At 40.8% G+C, this 22,762-nt stretch overlaps 1 protein-coding gene across 1 annotated transcript in view; it reads right to left on the bottom strand.

The window, feature by feature from the left end:
• The window catches only part of Efcab5 (EF-hand calcium binding domain 5), a 106,645-nt gene that overhangs the window by 57,318 nt on the left and 26,565 nt on the right, over positions 1-22,762 (bottom strand). Inside the window, exons 4-5 of the mRNA XM_050128606.1 lie at positions 17,442-17,541; positions 544-699 (exon numbers count right to left, since the gene is read on the bottom strand). Of these exons, the coding sequence (XP_049984563.1) occupies positions 544-699; positions 17,442-17,541 (256 nt within the window). The remainder of the gene's footprint in view (positions 1-543; positions 700-17,441; positions 17,542-22,762) is intronic.

Below are 22,762 nucleotides of genomic sequence, written 5' to 3'. Positions count from 1 at the left end.
GGGGGAGAGGGAGAGGGAGAGGGAGAGGGAGAGGGAGAGGAACACCTTTGAATATAAACTTTTAAGATCTAGCGTAAGGGACTGGAGAAACTGCTCAGTGGTTAAGAGGACCAAAGTTCAGATCCCAGCACCTACATCACTCACAAATGCCTGGGACTCCAGCTCCCAGGAGCCACACCCTTTCTGGCCTCTGCTGGCACTTGCACACACAGGAGATTGACTTAGAACAGGTCGAAAATGCTGAAAAGCAATGCCACTCAAGCTGTGGTTCAGGGTGGGCCCATTCAATAACCAGAAAGTACAAACATAGAGTAAGATCGAAAAAACTTTACAACAATTTGAGAAAATAGCTGATAAGTCAGGCTTTAGCCAGATGATTTTAAAAACGTAGATTGTACTCTCTGTATCTCTCCCTCCCCCCTTAGTAATCAATGTCTTTATCAAATGGTGGTCAACGGCCGCCATTACCAAGTATGACACAGCAGAAACTTAAACACCGCCGACAAGCATCGCGTCAAAGCCGTCCCCTCGGGTTGCGCCTACCTTCCCACTGTCACAATACAGGAAGAGCTCAGCAAACATCTGTCTCCGCATGTCGCTTTTTACGATCTCCCGGAATTCTTCTGCACGGTGACAAAGGTGCTTAAGGAGTTCTTCAAAAACTTCACTTTTCAAGTCTGCAGCGTGTGAAGAGATGTACTGCAGAAAACGGTAGGAGAGATGATGAACTAAAACCATGTTCTTTGTTTGGGTTTTCCCAATGGTTTTCAGTCCACACGTATGAATGATATCAGCTGTAAAATGTGTCCGCATCGTTTGCTATCATTTAAAGAGTTTTCATGTAAGTGCCAATCTGTGGGCTTGCCTTGGTTCCCTCCTTATTGCCATGAAGAGATGCCATGAAATCAAACTTAAGAGAGAGAGCACAGAGCGAGACAGCCTTGATACTCTCAAAGTCCTTCTTCTGGTCTATTCCCAAAGCCATTGAATCACGAGCATTTTACTATCAGCCCTACTGAGTTGGTTTCTAGTTCTTGTAACTAACATGTAGTCAACAGGCTTGTGAAAATGTTCCATTTTAGTAATATGTCACTGAAAACAAATCATTTGTTTTAAATAGAACACGTCATGAGCACATTTAAAGTATTTTTATTTCAAATTTATTTTTATTTTATGTATATGATTTTTTCCTGCATGTGTGTATGTGTATGTTTACCACACGGATGCCTGGTACTTAGGAGGCCAGAAGAAGGCCTTGGGTCTCCTGAAATCGTGAGCCACCATGTGGAAACAGGATGAAAGTTCAGTTTTCTACAAGCGTAGCAAGTGCCTTAACCACTGGGCCATCTCTCCAACCCAACATGAGGACATATTTCAAGCTGATTGTTCAGCTTCTCATCATTAGCATATGGGCACATTTAGGATGCAGTATGTAAAAGACATGTTTGGGGCTGGAGAGATGGCTCAGGAGTTAAGCATTCTTGCTGCTTAATCATGAGGACCATAGTTAGAATCCCAGAGCCCATATCAGGTGGCTCACAAATGCCTGTAGCTCCAGTTCCAAGGGATCTGACAACCTCTTCTGATATCTGAGGGAACCCACACACACGTGTGTGTGTATATAGTCGTACACATGGAGACACTAGCACATATACATGTATACTTTTTAAAAAGATGTATTATACTTGTAGGCATGTAAATAAATTACAAACTATTACTTGAGTTGCAAAATAATGTTGCTTATTTGTTTGAAGGCAGGGTCTCATCTTCAGCCTGACCTCAGATTCTTATGTAGACAAGACCAGCCTTAAACTTCTGAACCTTCTGCCTCCACTTCCTGGCTGCAGAGATTACAGTTATGCCCTACCATGCCTGGATTCTGCTGTGCTGGGGGCATGGTAGGAACCATTCTACCATTTGTCACTGATTTGATGATGGATCAATGAGCACAGTTAAGTTTTTCTCTGTTAACTGGCAAAGCAGAATAGTATAATGGGTTAAAAATTTGTCTGGGGCCGGGTGGTGGTGGCACACGCCTTTAATCCCAGCACTTGGGAGGCAGAGACAGGCGGATCTCTGTGAGTTCGAGGCCAGCCTGGACTACAAGAGCTAGTTCCAGGACAGGAACCAAAAGCTATGGAGAAACCCTGTCTCGAAAAAAAAAAAAAAGTTTGTCTGGGTTCAAAGCCTGGTTTCCATGCTCTTTTGCTTACAAAAATGGTATCATAGTAGCGGTTATCTGAGGGACATGGTGAGGTCATAGGAATGTGTGCACTGTGTGCACAGAATCTGGGTATCCCATGTAATAACTTTATAGCCATTTCTCCTGTTTACTGCACAGTAGTTAAGAAATTGCTGAATAAGACACTCCTTCCAGTGGACAGAAAATATATTCTTAGAGGAGGAGAGCTGAATGAGATCAGTGATTTTCCCAGTGTGGCCCATACACCATCAACATCGCCTGAGAATATGTTGGGAACACAGTTTGGAGCTCTGCCCTTGAGTTACTGCATCAGAAACCTTGGGGTTGAAATCAATCTGTGTTTTAAGAAGCCCTTATAGGGGATATAGGTTTACTAAGGCCTGAGAACCACTGATCTGGATGATGTAGGCTAATTGACCCAATTAGTTCAGTATGCTAAGATCTTATGTTTAGTACTAATGACTCTTTTCTTGATTAGTAAACATTTTATAATTTACTCATATTGTATAATTATTACATAATTGGCATTTTTATATTGTGGATCAATCCTCTAATGATGAAGAAATATTTGTTCATAATAAAAATATCACATATTCTATCTAGCTTTTGGGAGTTAATGCTAAAGCCATGTGAATTTTGGGGGTACAGGGATTCAACTGAATCAAGAATTAGCTAAAAACCTTTCTCTGAAAGACACCAGGGATTCATGACCTATAGGTTTTCTTAGTGAGTATATTCTAACTGTGGAAGGTGTCGGTTATATAACAAAGATTACCAGTTATCCACCTAACTGAAGATTCAGTTCTAACGAGAACAATTACAGAAAGTTAACCATGTCTTAAAGAACAGGAGAAATGTGAAAATACATGGGAGCCTTTATGCCAAGGCTGTTTTTATACCCTTGCAAAGAATGAATCAAAACAAGTCTTTAGATTATTTTAGAACTTAATGACCTTCATTTTAAAAGCTCTGTGAGCTGCTTAGCATCTGAATTGCCCTTTGTCAAACCACCTCTCTGAGTCAGGACTAAAAAAAAAAATGGACTCTGTCTGGGTTTTTCTATTCTGATTTGATGTTGAGAACATGGCAAATGCCACATCTAATAGATTGGTAGCTGCTGTTAGGAGTCTATTGTGTTGGGCCATCAAGAATCATGCTTGTTTAATTATAGAAACAATGGAAGAGTTCACATAGTAGCTAACGTAGGAGCAATGGGAAGAAAACCATGTTTGGAAACTGATTAGCTGAGGTGCTAACTTCCAGATTGTATCTGTAAGCCTTGGTAGTTGTAAGCCTTTTCCGAGGAGTAGGCAAACAAGGTGTATAGATTATAGCATTAGAGACTGCACTTGTGAGCTAGCACTGAAGAAGAAGTATGTTTGTATAGAAAACGACCTATCCAGTTATCCAGTTTCAGAGAGAGAGTTTAGACAAGGACAATTATTGAGAGTTGGAGATACAGATCAGTGGTAGAACACTTGCTCATCACACACAAGGACATGTGTTTGATCCAAACACTGTGTACAAAACGGCAATGATGGCTAGTTCTGCATTTAGCTAAGCAATCCCTCTCTTGAACTCTTGTCTTTTAAAAACTCTTATCTAGCAAATGAATTAAACAAATGTCACATTTAATAACCAGTAAGTTAAAAAAAATGAAGAAAATATACAGTGTTGCCTCTTATTAGTGAAATATACCAGGTAATAACATGGACTCAGCGGTATTTCCCCCAAATTCCTGTTGCAGGCCTAATCTTTAGTAGCTCAGACTATGACTATATTGAGAGATAGAGTTTTTGAAGAGGTAATTAAATTAAAATGGGGCCTTTAGATGTTGGCCCTAATCTAGTAGGACTAATGTCCTTACATGAAGAAGAAACTTGAACCCACACAGCTGGATGGATATGTGAAAGCGTGAGGGATAATTAGTCATCTATAAGCCAAGGAGACCTATCATCACAAGGGTTAACTAGTCATCTATAAGCCAAGGAGACTGATAATCACAGGGCATAACTAGTCATCTAAAAACCAAGGAGGCCAATCACCACAAGGAATAATCTTCTACAAACCAAGGTGACTGATCATAACATAAACCAAATGTGACATTTGTCTCAGATTTCTAGCCTACAAGATCATCAAAAGTAAACTATTTCTTATTTAATCCACTCAGTCTGTGGTTCTCTGCCATGGCAACACTAGCAGAGTATTACAGGTGAGGAGGAACTGCTAATCAGTCAGTTCTGGTATGCATTTCTTACATAAGAAGACCATGTCCAGGAAGAGACACACTGACTTAAAGGCTCATTCACCCGTTCCTTCTCGTTTTTCTAGCATAGAATTCTCTCCCCTCATCCTAAGGTTTTGTATTTTCATTACATACTTTTTACTGGGAACCTCTCCCAAAGCCACCCAGCCTCCTTCTGTTCTACCATAAGATAATTCAGAGTATACGAGTGAAAGAAAACAAACAAAAATAAAGACATAAATGAACTAGAGGACTGACTGGAAGCCTTTGAGGTGTAAATGCTGCTGTGGCAGAAGTTTAAAGCTATAGTCTTTGGACACAGTTTATGAAGCCTTTCTCTTTAAACTTAACAGCCACATCAGTTGGAAGGCCTCAGACTTAAATGATTGACATTAAACAACCCCATAAAAAAGGGATCATCCAGAGATGATACCACTAAGAAGAGAACAAGACTCAAAGAAGAGAACACAAGCAGAGGCAAGCCCTTTTTACTCCTGGCTGAGGAAAGCATAGTTTCTCAGCTAAAGAATTGAAAATTAATATCAGAATTCCCTTACACAGTATCAATGTATATAATTAGCCTTAAGCTCATTATTTAATTCAGGAATGACCTCAGATTGTCTGAAGTCCAAACTTACTGAAGAATGATGTGGATGCCCCTTCGTATGCTGTGAACATGTTTTATTGCCATTGGTTAATAAAGAAGCTGATTTGGCCAGTGGTCAGGCAGAATAGAGCCAGGAAATCCAAACAGAGATAGAGGGAGAAAGAAGGCAGAGTCAGAGACACCAGCAGCTGCTGGGAAAGCAAGATGTAAGGTAACAAGCCACGAGCCTCGTGGTGAGACATAAAATAATAGAAATGGGTTATTTTAAGTTGTAAGAGCTAGTTAATAATAAGCCTGAGATAATAGGTCAAACAGTTTGTAATTAATTTTAAGCCTCAGAGTGGTTACTTGGGACCTGGCGGGCAGGAGAAACACCTCCGGTTTACAGAAGGATGCTCCTGAGAAACCAGCCTTTACGTTTATACAGTCTCACGCTAATCAGGAACACATTGGGCTGTTTTCATTTGCCTCTAGTGAGCAGTTAATGTGTGTGGCATCTCCTCAATAATCAGACGGGCTAAGAAGTCAGGAAATGATGCAAGTGTCGGAGAGCACACCAATGGCTTCACTTCTGCTGGGACTTCACTCTTTTTAACACTGGAAACCCCACATCCCATCAAACTCCCAGTCCCAGACAACCAGAATGACTTGATACCCTGCTGTGGTTTGAATCGGAAATATCCTTGCCTGGTCCCATCCAGCATATACATGCATCCATGTCATTGCACACAGAAGCGTGAACTCCTACTTGTACCTACAAATACACTCATTCCATTGCAACAGAACATTCCCATGATGCATTATTGTACCTAATAGCGGATGAACCGGGAGGAAATTTTCTCAGATGGTTACTTTGAACCTTTTAAAATAATAATCAGGATTAAAAACTGAGTAGACTCTAGTCAATGAGGAGATGACTGTCTACTCAGAAAGCAGATGCACAGGAAAAATGGTAGAGACACAGGAGCATCTGTGGGCTTTTATCCTTCCCTTTCTGTGTTCTCCTGTTAGGACTCAATGATTGCGTTTGCTCCAAACATATTCCACAATCACGGGGCAACTGAACTGCACAGTGCCTCCACTGGGTAGCACTTGTAGCTAACGTCTTGTCCTTAAGCCTAATTATTATATTTTTTCCAGTTTCATAAGCAGCCGCTAAGAAACTACCCTTAAAGTAAAAGCAAGTGATGTAAGCCAGGTGCTGTGGTATGTGCTAGAAAACCACTAATGCCAGTAGGCAGAGGTAAAAGGATGGAGTTAGTGAGGCCTCATCTCAAAAACAAAACAGCAAGTGCTCAAGGCACCATTTCTGTGCCACACAGGCTGGCCCAGTGATTTGTTGGTCAGAGAGTTAAATATTTCCATGCAAAGTTTTCTTTGTTGAAATAGGGGCCTCACCATGTGGTCTGGGTTGGCTTAGCTTAAGAAACATTTTCTTGGGTTTTACCCAGCTAAGTGTTTTCTATAATTAAAGTGTCTGATTGTGCAATGCTTGCATTTAGGAAGAGGTGTTCAGACATGTTAGGAACACTAATGTTAACAGCCTAACCCAGCAAATAAGACAAAAATTAATATGTACGATTAAAGGAGAAGACGGTGTAAGACTGATGAATGCTAACCTAGATCCGTTAGCATCCTAACAACACCTTTGCCAATGGCACCCGACCTAATGCTCCCCTCTCAACCCTCATCTTTGAGTCTTATCCTTATATATTTATAAAAAATTATTTTGGACCGGGCGATGGTGGCACGCGCCTTTAATCCCAGCACTCGGGAGGCAGAGGCAGGCGGATCTCTGGGAGTTCAAGGCCAGCCTGGTCTACAAGAGCTAGTTCCCGGACGGGCACCAAAGCTACAGAGAAACCCTGTCTCAAAGGAGAGAGAGCACAAGCAAGGAACTCAGGACTGTGAGGGGTGCACCCACACACTGAGACAATGGGGATGTTCTATCAGGAACTCACCAAGGCCAGCTGGCCTGGGTCTGAAAAAGCCTGGGTTAAAACCGGTCTCACTAAACATAGCGGACAATGAGGACTACTGAGACCTCAAGAACAATGGCAATGGGTTTTTGATCCTACTGTACCTATTGGTTTTGTGGGAGCCTAGGTAGTTTGGATGCTCACCTTACTAGACCTGGATGGAGGTGGGTGGTCCTTGGACTTCCCACAGGGCAGGGAACCCTGATTGCTCTTTGGGCTGACGAGGGAGGGGGACTTGATTGGGGGAGGGGGAGGGAAAGGGGAGGCGGCGGTGGGGAAGAGACAGAAATCTTTAATAAATAAATAAATTAATTAAAAAAATTATCTTGTACCATATAGAAAAATGTATTTTTAGACTTTTAAATCTTTGTGACTTTTCTATAATTGTATTCCATGATAAACACAGATAGAATAATGCCTGAAATGTGCCAAGAAATCAACAAGATAGTTGTATATTCCATTTGATAACTTCTTTGTCTGAGTATTCATTTACCAGTAGTCCATAAAATTAGACAGAAGAGGCTGGCGACATGGTTCAGCTCATGACGTGTTTGCTGTGTAAAGGTAAAAACTTGAGTTCTGATCCCCATCACTTCACACAAGCAGAGTGTGACAGCACACATCCCTGAAAACCTTATCCCTGGGAAGGCAGAGGCAGGTCATGGAGCCTGACTGCCAGCTAGCCCAGCCAATCAGTGAGTTCAATGTTTAGTCAGAGACCGTTTCAAAATCTAAGGTGCACAGGGTCCCGGGGAGGCACCTCAGTGCTGACTTCCGGCCTCCACACACATGTTGCAGCACCAAGTAGATAAGTATAGTCACGAGTTTTAAAGGCCAACAATAACAAATACTAGCAAGGACGTGGAACAGTTGGAGTTATCTTCTTGCCTATAGGAATGGAAGATGGAACTCAGTCTGGCAGCACTAGAAATACCGACCATGTAGCCCAGAAATTCGCCTCTAGATAGACACTCAAGAGAAATGGAAATACCTATCTGTGTTTAAAAAAAAACACACACACACAAATATTCCTGGAAGAATTTATTCATAGTGGTCAAAAAGTGAGAGCAACCAAAGGTCCACCATCTGCTGCACAGACAAACAAAAGGTATAGGCCCACAGGAAGGAGTGCCATTGACAATATTTTACTTTGCAATAAAAAAGGAGCAACGTGCTGAGAAATGGATGAACCTAGAGAACGTCATACGTTTAAGAAGTTGAAAATCGCAGGGCGATGGTGGTGCACGCCTTTAATCCCAGCACTCGGGAGGCAGAGGCAGGTGGATCTCTGGGAGTTGGAGGCCAGCCTGGTCTACAAGAGCTAGTTCCGGAATAGGCACCAAAAGCTACAGAGAAACCCTGTCTCGAAAAATAAAAAAAAAAAAAAGAAGTTGAAAATCTCATTGGGTGATTCCATTTACACAAAACATCCCAATGGGCAAAGCTATTGAGTCAGGAAGTACATTTGTGGTTGCCGATGGCTGAGGCTTGGGAAACAACGTGGAGTGACAATTACCAGGTGTGCGGCTTCCTTTTCAGGTGAACGACATGTTCTAAAATAGATTTGGGATGGGGACATGAGCGCTCAGGTTGTGGGGGACATGGGGAAGAGTACTAAAAGAGACTACTGGACAGTAGGGGTGGGCATTTTGAGGTCAGGTAAAAACCTGGCGCAAGGGAATCTCCCGTGAATCTACAGGGATGACCCCAGCTAAGACTCCCAGCAATAGCAGATATGGAGCCTGTTCTGGTCATCTCCTGGCCAGATTGGTGCCTAGCCCGATTGTCATCAGAGAGGCTTCATCCAGCATCTGATGGAAACAGATGCAGATCCACAGCCAAACATTGGGGAATCTGCAGAAAAGGGGGAGGAGACTTGTAGGAGTCAGACCACCACAAAACTCACAGTCAACTAACCTGGGCTCACAGAGACTGAACGGACAAAGCAGTGAGCCTGCCTGTGACTGCCCTAGACACTGCAAATACGTTGCAGCTGCATAGCTTGGTCTTCTTGTGGGACTCCTAACGGCTGGAACAGGGGCTGTCTCCGACTCTTTCACTGACTTTTGGGACCCTACTTCTCATATTGGATCGCCTCGCCCAGCCTTAATACGTGGGGAGGTGCGTAGTCTAACTCAATATGCATGTTTTGTTGATACTCATGCGAGACCTGCCCTTTCCTAAACAGAAAGGGACAAGGAGTGGATTGGGGGGCAGGAACCGGGGTGGGGTGGGGCCTGGGAAGAGGAGGAAGGGGAAATGGTGGCCGGCATGTAAAATAATTAATTAATTAATTAGAAACATACAGAATATAACTAAAAAACTTTCAAACATTCTCATACCCATTGACTACTATTCTCCTTTTCTACATCAAGAGTTGCAAAAGAATGGCATGTTACTATATATTAAAAAAAATTACTTTAAAATTGGTTACTCTACATTGTAAATATACTAAAATCCATTAAATGGGCATAAGGTGTTGTACAGTGGGCAGGATAATGACCTGGAATTATCATCAGGACCCTGAATCTGTAAATGGCACCTTACACGGAAAAGGAGCACTATTGTATTTGTGGCTAAACTAAAGTTTCGGAGTGGGGAAACTGAATGTCCAGGTAGCCCTAATGCAATGCGCGTCTGTAAGAGAGGGGGCTTTCTCAGCAAGGCAGGAAGAGACAATATGGCTACAGAGGCAAGGTCAGCGATGCTGCAAGCAATAAGACCCAGGAGCGCCAACCTGAGGAGGCCATCCTCCAGAGGGGCTACAGCCTTGCCAACTCCTGATTGTGACCAGTGATGTTCATCTTGAACTTACGGTCTCCAGGTCTGTGAGAGAATAAATTTTGGTTGTTTTCAGAAACAAACTTTGTAGAAATGTGTTTCCATAAGATTTAAGAGTGTCCTATCATCCTTATAAATTTTATAGATGTAATGTTTTGCCATTTAGAAGTATAAAAAATCATTTTGATCTGGTTGAATTAATTCTGGAATCTGCTCAGCTTTGTTACTGATCTCATTTATCTGCTGTTCCTTTTACCAATTCTCTGGTATGTGTTGTCATTCTATTATAGGTGAGTTGTTTATAAAACAGATAAAGCGCCATCCCCCGTCCATCATGAAAAGCCACAGACCCTGAGACGAGTGATTGACTAACTTTAAAACATTTTGGGAACTGGAAAGGAGGTTTATTAAAAGCACACAACGAGTGCCAGGTGCACCTTATTTTGGATGTGCAAAAAGACTATTCATCTTAAAATCGGGAACGCTGGTTGCTTGGGCTCCTTTTGGGAGGTTTCTGATTTGTTTTTTTTTTTTTTTTTCTTAAAGTCATAGCCTTGCTCTGGAGCCCAGACTGGCCTCTAATTCACAATTCTGCCTCAGCCTCTCAAATACCAGGATTGCAGGCCTGCAGCGCCGTGCCCAGCTGAGAAGCTACGTTTAAGAGGCATTGTTAAAGAAGATTCTCTTTCTTGAAAATAACTAGGAGTCATTTTTACAGTATCATTATGATAACTGTGTTTTCCAAAGAATTTGAGGGGTTGAAAAAAAGCTCAATGGTTAAGTGCACTTGCTGCTCTTGCAGAGGATTGGGGTTCAGCTTTTAGCACCCACATGACAGCTCACAACATTCTGTAACTTGGTTTCAGAGGATCTGTCACCCTCTTCTGGCCTCAAGGGTGTCATGCACACATTCATGCATACTTTCATACAAGCAGGCAGACGTTCATATACACAAACTAATAAATATTTTTAAAATCCTAATGATGGCACGCGCCTTTAATCCCAGCACTCGGGAGGCAGAGGCAGGCGGATCTCTGTGAGTTTGAGGCCAGCCTAGTCTACAAGAGCTAGTTCCATGACAGGAACCAAAAGCTACGGAGAAACCCTGTCTCGAAAATCCAAAAAAAAAAAAAAAAAATCCTAATGATGCTACTTTGCCAAGGGTAAAATAGGGGCCCTAGAAAAAAGTCACTCCAAGATTCAGCTTTTCACTTCAGTTTAGAAGGTTAAACTTCATCTCCAAAGAGCTAAAAAGACAACGAGACTGTCAATAGCGGACGATGAGGTCTGGTTACCTCACACTCTTTCACGGCCTCCACCCCACTGCTTCTTCATTTGATTCTCTAGTATTCTGGGAATGACTGGAGATTTTTATCCCCAAATTGCCACAGGTTATTTGCAGATTAGTTTCTTTTTTTTTTTTTTTTTGTTCTGTCCTTCTGGTTTTGATTTCTCTTCTAGCCAAGGGAGACTAGGTGATGCATTTAAATACACACATTCTTTGGGAGTTTTCTCTTTCTGGAAAACATGAATTTATATGGGTACCAAACATTTATATCAAATTTTGCAAAATGTTTTCTTTTTTTTTGGAGACAAGCAATGATGCAGTTTTTTTCTCACTTGGAAAATTAGCTACTTATAACAGAAAAGTTTGTTCAATGAAGAGTTATATACTTGGTTGGTCATTTTAGAAGGAAAATCAAGTTAGGTTGGTGATGTGGGATTCGCCTCTGTATGCTATGAATGTATTTTATTGCCATTGATAAATAAAAAAAAATCTGCTTTTGGCCAGTGGCTTAACAGAGTAAAGCAAGGTGAGAATTCCAAGCAGAGATAGAGGAGAGAGTAGGCGGAGTCAGAGAAACACCATGTAGCCTGCAAAGGAGACAGACACTGGAACTTTCCCAGTAGGCCACAACCTCGTGATAAAATACAAAATAATAGAAATGGGTTAATTTAAGATGTAAGAGCTAGCTAGCAATATGCCTAAGTGATTGGCTAAGCAGTGTTGTAATTAATACAGTTTCCGTGTGATTATTTCAGGTCTGGGTGGCCGGGAATCTACAAATTGAAGCCCAACATGGGGCTGACCACACTCACATAAAACCCAAGAGAGCATGAAAAGAAATTTTAGACGCAAAAGAACAGAGTTTAGCATAGCTTCTTGGTAGATGCATTTTTTTTTTTCCCCAGATGGGCTCTGTTTGCTGGTAGCTCCTTTAAGAGATGTCTTCTTGACTCACCACTGGCAGTAAAGGCTTCATGGCTTCTTTAGGAGAGGGCTTACTAGTTCATGCTAGTTGCACAAACAGCTCTGGCTCTTTCAGGAGGCCAAGCACTTAGATTGGGTCTTTGAGCAGCGTGTTACAAATTGCTTAATGGTGACATAGACCCCTTGTGAGCTGGGGCAGTATGCATGGCTCCCAGAGGCAGTGAACAAGCCTCTGCCATGTTGGACTGGGTGAAGTCAACAGGCAAAGCCACAGAATTGGTCCTAGCCATGACTGCTTAGCATTTAAAAAACAAAAAGCGCTCCTGGTCAAAAAATAACTACAGATATACAGGTAATAAAGACAAAATCAGATGAAAAAAACTCTAAATGGGTCACAGTGTTGAATAAATGTACCTGGGCTTGAAAGATAGAGAAGAAAAAAAACCTTAACCATCATTTTAGTTTTACAGGATCCCATAAAAAAATTATCAACCCCATGACAGCTAGAAGTAATTCTAGAAGACAACGTCTCCTCCCCCAACAAAGTTTGTCCTCAGGGTTAGGGACATCAACTAGGGATTGACTATAACTGGTATATTTATAGTTGTTACAGGGTTGGGGGTTGGGGTAGAAATTATGTAGGCTCAGGGATCTTCTTTGGAAAGAAAAGGGAAATTGGATTGGAATAATAGATAACAGATAATAAACTTATTCACACTAATAATAATAATAGTGAGTAATAGAGTGAATACTCGTGAGCTATTATTTATCATTTACAATGGTATAGATGTATAGATTCTTGTGTGTTGATACAAATTCAAATTATATTTGTTATATTGTTCCTATTGTTAATATGTTCCTATTTCTGTTTGCAATATTTGTACACCTATGCAAAGTTATTTTGTCATATTGTATGCATGCATGCTTCTACCTCTGCTGAAGACATTTTGTATATTGATTGACACAATTTTAGGATATATTTATCATATTGCACTATACATTTCTACCTCTGACAAAGATACTTATACATTGTTTACATTTTTAGGTCATTGTCCTCATTTGCTGCACAGTTGTTTAAAAATTGTTTAATATTCTAATATGAAGTCTTAGTCTTTGAGCTATATAAGTATTAAGAATTATAGGTCAATAGTCATCCACATTTGTCATACTTATAGTTAAACTAACCAGGTTCTTCAGATACACAGAGATTGTATTCCACATAGGTAGGTAATCTTCAACTACTTCAAAAAATTGTAGAATATAGCATTTAAATAATTTAGGGTTCTGTTGACATGAGACATGATTGCTTCTGGCAGCACTGATCTATTCCCAAGAGAATGTTGGGCACCAAAAACACTCCACTTGGAGTTTGTTTTATTCTTGGCAAAACTTGCCTTTGTGCAAAGAACTGCCCATGCTTCAGCCACTGACAAAATGCACCATGTCCGGACTAGACAAGCAGGATACAAAAAAAGAAAAGAAAACAAAACAACGACAACAAAATCCTGCCAAACCTTGCCAAGATAGGGTAAGATAGTTTTCCTGCCTCTGAAAATAGTCTGTCAGTTACTCTAGGTCAAAGTTGATTGTTCCAACATTGCAAATAAGACTTTGGGTGATTGCCCAGGTAGCCAGTTGTCTTGGTCATTTATTGCACATTTTGGAAGTTGCTTGATTGAACTTCTGTCTACTCAAGTAATATTATTTCCCTTCTCAGGTCTTTGTTGGGGTTGAAGACTAGGTAGTCATAGTTACTTTCCTCTCATGACTTAGCCATTTCTAATATAAAACTTAGACTCCTTAGAATAGGATAATTATTGAAATATGTAACATATGTTTATTGCTTAATATTGTTTATGCTGGTTGTAATTCTAATTTTTATACTTGATATCTGCTCTTATTGTATATAGTTTCATATTGGGTTTGAAACTCTCTTATTTAGACAAAAGGAGGAGGTACTGGGGAAACTCCTTCAGCCTATGGCCTTTGAGATGCTGGACCTGGTTGGGCATGGCCTTGAGTACTAGAAATATGCATGGTATTTTATAACATCCCTTTATATCTTATGTTATTTGTTAAAAATAATTTTCAAGTTCATCTTAAAAATAAAATACCCAGGAAAACAGCATCGACTGAGCTGATCATGAGAGAGCCATGGAAGCAAAGAAGCACCAGGGGGCACCATTAAATGATCTATTGGTATGTTTGCACAGAATTAACAAAAATGTTTTGAAATTGGAGAACCTCTTTAAACTCTTTTTTAATTGAGGAAATTTGAGCTGGTACACACCTTTAATTCCAGCACTCAGAGGCAAAGGCAGGCAGATCTCTGAGTTAGAGGCCAGCTTGGTCTACAGAATGAGTTCCAGGACAATCAGGGCTACACAGAGAAACCTTATCTCAAAAACAAACAAAGCTAATATTAAAATATAAAAATAAAAATTGAGGAAATTTGAGAGACACTCAAAATTGGTGATTACACATGGTGATGCCATCAATCCATAATGAGAATTTACAATTCTAACTTAAACTAAACATCAAAAGGTACGACGGGTATGGAGCCTGGGCTACGATCTGCTTGAATTTACTTTGTATAGTATAGAACACTTAACTCAAGCTGGGGCTTGTCCTGAGCAATCCCATTTCATAAAACAGCGGTTTCCTCCGTCTTCTGTGCAAACACCGAAGCAGAATGACTCATGTCTTGTCTGTGCAAGTGAACAACTGTAGCACAAACACGAGGCAAGACTGCTAAGCAACCTCTAAAGTAGCCACCTATGAACTTCAAATTAGACCAGGAACACCTGCATACATGGGGATATCAAAACCACATCAGAAACCCAGACCCATGAACTAATTTAACACACCAGACCAAAGAATAATGCAATGACATCACTCTGATGCTATAAAAGCTATTTTTTCCCCATCCAGGAAAATGGCCGCAGCAATGTACCTCTAACCTGCGTACCCGTTCAAGGCAAGTTTCCCCGCCTAGGAAAGCTGACACTAAAATTACCCTCCCTTCCCCCACCCCAGCAGCTTTTGACAACTCTGCACCATGAGCAGTTCTGCACCTGCAGTTCTTACAGCTTATCTGACCCCTGTCCTTGCCCCTGCCCTCTGCCCCATTCCCGCCCCCCCCAGACGTTTTGTTGAGTCTGAATTAGCTTTCCAGAAATCTTTGCCTTCAGTATGTCCTCTTGGAATCCTGTGAACTCTTCACCCTTTTGAAGCCATCCCGTAGCTTCCCTCTCTCTCTCTCTCTCTCTCTCTCTCTCTCTCTCTCTCTCTCTCTCTCTCTCTCTCTCTCCTGTCAAGTACGTTATACTTTAATACTCTTAATACTGTTTAGTTCTTATTAGTCATAGTAATTAAGCCAGTGACGGAGTCTACCGTGAAAACAGTAGCAGAACACTTGCTGAATTAAAGTCAATGAAATCAAAGTGTCTTGTGACTTCATGAAATCACACATTAAATGTGGAAAGACAAAATGTGCCCATTTTGCTGACATAGCCTGCTCACACTGGAAAAGAAATAAATACGTCACATAATAAAGTGCTTTAACATACAAAATTTAATCTCTATTTTTTAAAATTCATTTGCTTTTAGTGCTTTTGCCTGTATGCATGTCTGTATGGGGGTGTCGGATCTCCCCTATTATTAGAGTTACAGAAAGCCGTGAGCTGCCGTGGAGTGCTGAGAATTGAACCTGGGTACTTTGGAAGAGCAGTCAGTGCTCTTGACCACTGAACCATCTCCACAACCCTTTAACCTCTATTTTTTAAAAAATGTGAGGAGCAGGAGCCATAACAGAGGTACAGCGATTGCCCAGCATGTAAGGGTCCTAGGTGCAATCCCAAGCACTGAAAGAACAAAAAAGCAAATTGCAGCTCTCTTATTCTTAGTAATGCTTACTGTGGGTGGGAATAAAGTGCTGAGAGCTCTTGTACGCTGCTGCTGGGAGAATAAATCAATGCCGTCAACAGCACAAATGACAGCAGGTACTCCAAGTTTTCAGTTGTTCGTTCTTTGATCTAGCCATTTCCATGTCTGGGAATTCATTCTAAAAAAAATTACTGGAGTTCTGCCAGGCTTCCAGAGCAATTAAATTAGACTAGGTATTTTTGAAAACTGAAACGATTTCCTCCCATTTCTGGAGGCCGAACTGTCCAAGCCGAAGGCTCAGAAGAGTTGGTGTCTGGCAGAGTCTTTCCTTGGGTTGCAGATTGCTGCCTCCTCATATGGGTGCATGCCCAAATCCACACGTGTGTTGTTGTCTCCTCCCTCCGAGAGAGGGAGAGAGAGAGAGAGAAAGAGAGAGAGGAGCTTTTCATAAAGTCACTAGCCCTACTCCACTTGTAGTTCACGGTTTCAAACTGTAAACAAAGATTTACACACAGATACTGGTCTTATTTTCATTTGGAATAATGAGCAAGTAACTGTCCAACAATAAAGATATGATTAAATAATGACAAAAACCCAAAGCAAAGCATTACGATGCCATTAAAATGTTTTAGGGACCAAGATGGAGTAGAAGCACACCCCCCTATTTCTCTAACGTAAGTAGAGCTAAAGCCCCAGATATCTGACTTGACCATGCTTGACGGCGATGAGGGTGGATGAGAAGGTGGCAGGCTGCCGGGGGCCTGCACAGCGGTGAGCACTTTGGGTTTTGCCTCATAAATGGCATCCAGGAATGCTAATCAGACTAGATGAAAGCAATAATAAAACCAAGAAAGGTTTGCTTTAGCCAAATGGGTAAAAATGGGAGTCATTATTATGATCTGAGGAAAACTATCACAGTGTTAACAGAGATGTAAGTTGGTAATAACTACAGGCTTAACACTTTTCCTTAAACTTTTTATCATTTTCTATAATGAGTCCATATTACTTTCTTATTGAGATATAATTCACAAATGATTAAAATTCATATTCCCTTTTTTTTTTTTGTTTTTTCGAGACAGGGTTTCTCTGTGTCTTTGGAGCCTGTCCTGGAACTAGCTCTTGTAGACCAGGCTGGTCTCGAACTCACAGAGATCCGCCTGCCTCTGCCTCCCGAGTGCTGGGATTAAAGGCGTGCGCCACCATCGCCCGGCTTTCATATTACTTTTATAATTAAAAATAACAATTTATTGTTTGTTTGTTTTATGAAACAGGGTTTCTCTGTATAACAGATCTGACTGTCCTAGAACTCACTTTGAATATCTGGCCATCTTCTAATTTACAGCTACTAACTTCTAACCTCCTGCCTCTGCCTCCCCCAAGTGCTGGGATTAAAGACCCGAGCCAGCCACCATGACCAGGTCAAGAACATTTTCTAAGTCACCTATTTGTAGAGAAACTACTAAGACAACTAGGTCACTAGCCCTGAGAAGCAATTTTTGCAAAGAAATATAAGTTATGTCTATACTTACATTAGAGAGAGAAAGCCTTGCCTTTCCAGAACTTACTTTTCCCCTCAGGCATGCAAGAGTGTAGAGGGCAGAGAGCCACTCTGCGGCTCCTGGGATCAACCTTAGGATTTACAGCAGGCTTGCCTCTACCTGAAGTGCTGAGTCATCTCACTGGGCTCCTCCTAACTATTCTAACTCTGCCGTTTGTCTTTGTGTTTCTGGGGAGTGTATCTCATTCGCAGTTGGTCTAGACAAGAACCACTTGGAAAGGATTTAAGAAATCCTTCACACAGAAACTCTGTCTCGTGCATGGCTGTTACCTTCAGTGGAGTAAGAACGGGTGAGAAGAAAATGTAGAAGCTGAATTAGTTCTTGGACTCATTACAGAAAAACTGGAGGAAGAGAAGAAGCAAAAAACGTGAAAGCCAGGCTGTAGCAGACAGAATTTGGGTCTAGGAAAATGGTTTCTTTCACTTATTCCATTACAGTAGAGTCGTACTTTCTCAGGTTTAAAAATTATGTAGACCTTCAGTCCTAGGTCTCACTATTTGTACAATCAGATTTCACTGACTATAAAATGATGGGTTTTCTTGATCTTATCAGAAGGTGTCAGTAGAAGTTCTTCATATTGTTTATGTCATAAACTGAAAGAAAGAAAGGAGCTATTTGAAAACTGTAACCCAACTTCTGAGGGGTTAAACATTTTGACGTATGTATCTTAGAAATGATAAGTTTTATTCTTTCATTTGATTTAATCCTCAAATGATGTATATTACATCTATCAAAATACAACTGAAGCTGGCAGAATAATTTGATACAAATATTGAATAACACAGCTCCTTACTTGTATAAATTGCTCTTGATTCAATCCTGGTTCCATAGATTTGATCAAAATCAGATCTTTGCAACGCGATTCTAATTTTGGAATAAAAGTTATTTGCTAATTAGTTTAGATGTAATGAATTAGTACTTTATACTTATAATATGGTACTAAAATTATTCTCAATGAGTATCTATCCATAGTTACAGTAAATAATTTGTAGTTGGATAATATTCCTATAACTACCAAAGGTTTTTTCCTGGCTTTATTTAACCAAGAAACTCAGATATTAAAAAGAATGAACCTAAATTTTTAATAACCAAGTTGGAATAAAGCAGAAACAGATATGTATAATAACACAAAAGACTAAAACAATCAGTGTAGGATTGTGAGAGCATTTATGCGAGCGGATCTAAACCAATGCTCTCTGTAAACATTCTCTTTAAAGAGTTTTTTCTCCTTTTTTTTTTTCTTTAGGAGCTTGCCTTCTTTTTTTATTTTATATGTTGAGACAGGATCTCTCTACATATCCCTGGCTGTCCTGAAACTTGCTCTGTAGATCAGGCTGGCCTGGAACTCACAGAGATCCACCTGGCTGTGCCCCTGAGTTCTGGGATTAAAGGTGTGTACCACACCCAGTTTAAAATTTTTTTGTCTTTAATGCTTCTCAAATTAACAAACACCATGTGAATGTGATCTTTTGATAAAAGATGTAAATGATATAAAGGCTATTCACCACCTCGGAAAATAGTTATGGAGGTAACCTTGTAAACTGTTTGTGAGTATGAACAGCTTCCGGTAACCTTGTAAACTGTGTGTCAGTATAAACAGCTTCCGGTAACCTTGTAAACTGTGTGTGAGTATAAACAGCTTCCGGTAATCTTGTAAACTGAGTGTGAGTATGAACAGCTTCCGGTAACCTTGTAAACTGTGTGTGAATATGAACATCTTCCTTTTTCTGTATTTTCCTCAGCATCTTCAGTCTCCCTGGCCTCAGAGTGAGTCACTGCTGTTGCTTGTCATCTATTCAGCAAACTTCCTGTGTATCTCCAGATGTGCATGTACTTGCAGACACACAGATCTTTTGTTTTTCTGTAATGATAATCATCGTCTTGATCAGCAACTTACATTTCTCACCGATCATTGTAGGTTTTTCATGTATGATCAGGAGCTCAGGGGCACAGTTTGATGCTGGGAGTCATCAACTAGATTTGTGGGTTAGAATAAGAAAATCCAGGGTGTGTGAACAGTGTGGCGGGTGATGAGAAAGTCAAAAAAGCAAACTCTGGAAGCCGACACTTCATGTGCAGAAGAGCTGAGAAATCACAATGCCAAGAGGGGATTGAAAAGAATCGTCTGAGTAAGGGTGACTGGTAATGGGGACCCTCCATACCTCAACTTTAAGGGCTAGGGACTTAGCTCAGTGGGAATGCTCCTATCTAGCAAGCACAAGGCCCGGGTTCAGTCCTTAGTTCCAGTAAAGCAAAACAAGCCTCCATCTGATATGGTAACTACCAAGTCCATATTGAGCTCACCAGGAGATAGACACAGTCCTGTGCTGGAAGGACTAAGACACTAGCTCTCTCCTGCTCCTAACAGCATCTCCACCTGCAGTGGACCGGGACAAGGTGGTAGGGAAGACTCTCCAGTCACTCTTGAGTTTTGTAACTGTCCTAAGAGACACCAGTTATAACTCTCCTAAGAGGCCTTCCACCTTCAGAAAATTACGCAGACGAGACTGGTCTCTACCACCAGTGGCTGATATTGAACAACGTAAGGTGAAAACTCACGTCTTAATTTTCTTTTTATTCTTTACGCCTCACTGTCTGGAATCAAGTGAGGGCTCGGTAAACCGAACTCATCATACAGGAAATAAACACTGTAGTCAAGCAAAAGAGGGGAGAACGCTCATCTCGCTGGGCAGGGATGGTTGAGAAGCCATCTGATTTTCAGCAGGATCCTAGCAGACTCTCTTAGCTCACTGCTTCCTCACTCTCCCCCAGAATAAATGAATAAGCAATGATATCGCAAAGAATTTCGGAAACAGCAATGGAGGCTGAGCTGATGGGAGGATTCCAGTTTTCAAACATGCTGAGAGCAGGGAGAGGACAGGTTGTCAGGAAGAAAGGCCCGAGGCATGTTCCCAAGAGCAGACAGGATGCTAAGAAGCATGTTTTATTTTAAAGAGCAAGGAAAGAGTGAGCATGGTAGCTCACACCTTTAATTCCAGCACTTGTGAGGTAGAGGCCAGCCTGGTCTACATAGTGAATTCCAGGACAAACAAACAAACAAAAAAACCACAGAGAAGAAAAAAAGCAAGGAAAGAATGAAAATAGTCTCATAAGTTATAGTTACCGCTAAACACAGTGATTAAAAAAAAAAAGACAAATTAAAAACAGTGTGTTATACTGGGAGACAGAGACAGGAGGATCTCTGTGAGTGCCAGGCAGCACTAGGAGGTCTACACAGAGAGTTCCAGGCCAGCAGCAGTCCCTATCTCAAAAACCAAAATAAGGCCAAACAATCATTGGGTCACAAATGACATAAATTCCAGGATCCACACTCAAATCCTTAGTTACAAGTCAGGTTCTCTTAGCTTAGACTCACGTAAAGAAACATTTTCCCAAATAAATGCATCAAACCTATGATGGGCTGTTCTCTCCTGGTGTGCAGAGTGGAAGTTTGTAGGAGAGTTTTTGTTGTTTCAGTGGTGGGGAGCTGGTGTAAAGATAGAATTCCCACGATTTCTACACCATAAAGTCTCCCCTCTCCTGTCAGACCTTGGAAAAGGTGAAACGCTGCTTTAACAGCTCTCAGTTTAGAACTTACTTTGTATGCAAATGCAGAGTACAGTTTTGCTACTGTTTTGTTGCTGTTGTTGTTGCAAAGTTTTGAGCCCTGCCTTTGTACACGCTCAGCACTTTTTCTACTACTGTGAGTCAGCTATATACCTGTCCCCTCATTTTGCTGTTCAGTTTTTCTGCAAATATAATTACTGTGAAGTTTTTGAGTGAGGGTTGAATGAAAGACTTGTTCCAGAACTTATCAGTATTTGTTCACCATTTCAGAAATTGTCTTATATATAGAAAGTGACATTGCAACTTTAATCTGAACTTGTATGCAACACATCTGTGTTAGTCTGCATTTGTAACACCCCTAGCCGTGAGAACAGCACACATAGGTACGTGCACACACATACACACACATGAATATTCATGTATATGTAATACCTATATGAATATATAAGTTCATTTTGCCTTTATTTCAAAATGTCAATACAGGGAAAACGTTACTTAGATGTAATCTTATTTTTCTTATAACTCATTATTCATGAAGAATAGGTTAAAAAGGTCTATTTATTATTTCTTCTAGTGATATTGTAACTAAAAGTTTATATATTGAGATATAGTACATATAAATTTTTAAAGATTTATTTATCTGTCTGTGAGTCCATGTGAGGAGGAGGAGGGCTGTGTACGCTGGAAAAGGGTGTTGGGCCCCTCAGAGTTAGTATAACCGTCATTCTTAGGACAGCAGGCTTGTTCCGTGGGTGTCAGGATCTGAGCTCTGGTCCTAAGTTCCTTATAATGCTCCAATAATCACACTTAGCCATTGAGCTACCTTTCTGGTCCTACAGAGAATTTTAATGCCTTTCTTTGCACAATTCCTTTATTTTAATTATGGCATTATACTTTTTCTTCTAAATTCTACAATTGCTATTTTCTGGGAACGTCACAGGATAACAAAGGGGCAGGGAATCACACAATATTTGTACTACAAGGGAGCACTGGACTGCAAAGACTGAGGCTGACTGATTACTTCTGTGTTCCTTGACACTGTCTCTGTGAATAACGGAGAAGGCTTATCTAACTTTAAGTGCGTCCATCCTCATCAGCACTAATGTTGATTGTGTGACCTCAACCTCCCTCCCAAAGAAAAAACGCTGCAGTAAAGGCATATTTACCAAGATGCAAATCCGGCTTCTGAAAAAAATCATAAAGAACATTCTGAATCTGCAGAAAGGAAGAGAAAGAACACATTACTCCTCTGTTACCACATATTTAGTGTCTTAGACTAAAAGTCATGTACTTCTAAGTACTGAGTGATCCAATCTCGGCTTAGTTTAGCATTTTGCCTTCTTGCTTATGTCCTTCCTGATTTTCGTTCTCTTTGTGTGAGGACCGAGACACCGAGAATGATCCTATTTTGTCCCCTAGGGGATATTTCCAGAAACCTTTGGCAGTGAGTGTGATGTAGCTAAGGAACATTTGCAACTACCTTGACTGGTCTTGAACTCACAGAGCTCCACCTGCCCCTGCTTCAGAAATGCTGGAATTAAAGCCATGCACCACCACCACCCAGTGGACCTACAATTCTTTAAAGGCATGCCATGCTGGCGTTGTCTCACCGGTTTATTTGCCCTCTGCATATGTTATGCATCTTTGGTGATGTGTTTGTCAAGTCTTTTGTTCAGAGAGAAAGAGAGAGAGAGAGAGAGAGAGAGAGAGAGAGAGAGAGAGAG

The sequence above is a fragment of the Alexandromys fortis genome, unplaced genomic scaffold, assembly GCF_014885135.2.
Source record: "Alexandromys fortis isolate MF-2015 unplaced genomic scaffold, M_Fortis_MF-2015_v1.1 scaffold_80, whole genome shotgun sequence".
In the NCBI taxonomy this organism is placed as follows: Eukaryota; Metazoa; Chordata; class Mammalia; order Rodentia; family Cricetidae; genus Alexandromys; species Alexandromys fortis.
Note: the sequence above shows the minus strand (reverse complement) of the source record. Positions and strands in the feature narration are given on the sequence as shown.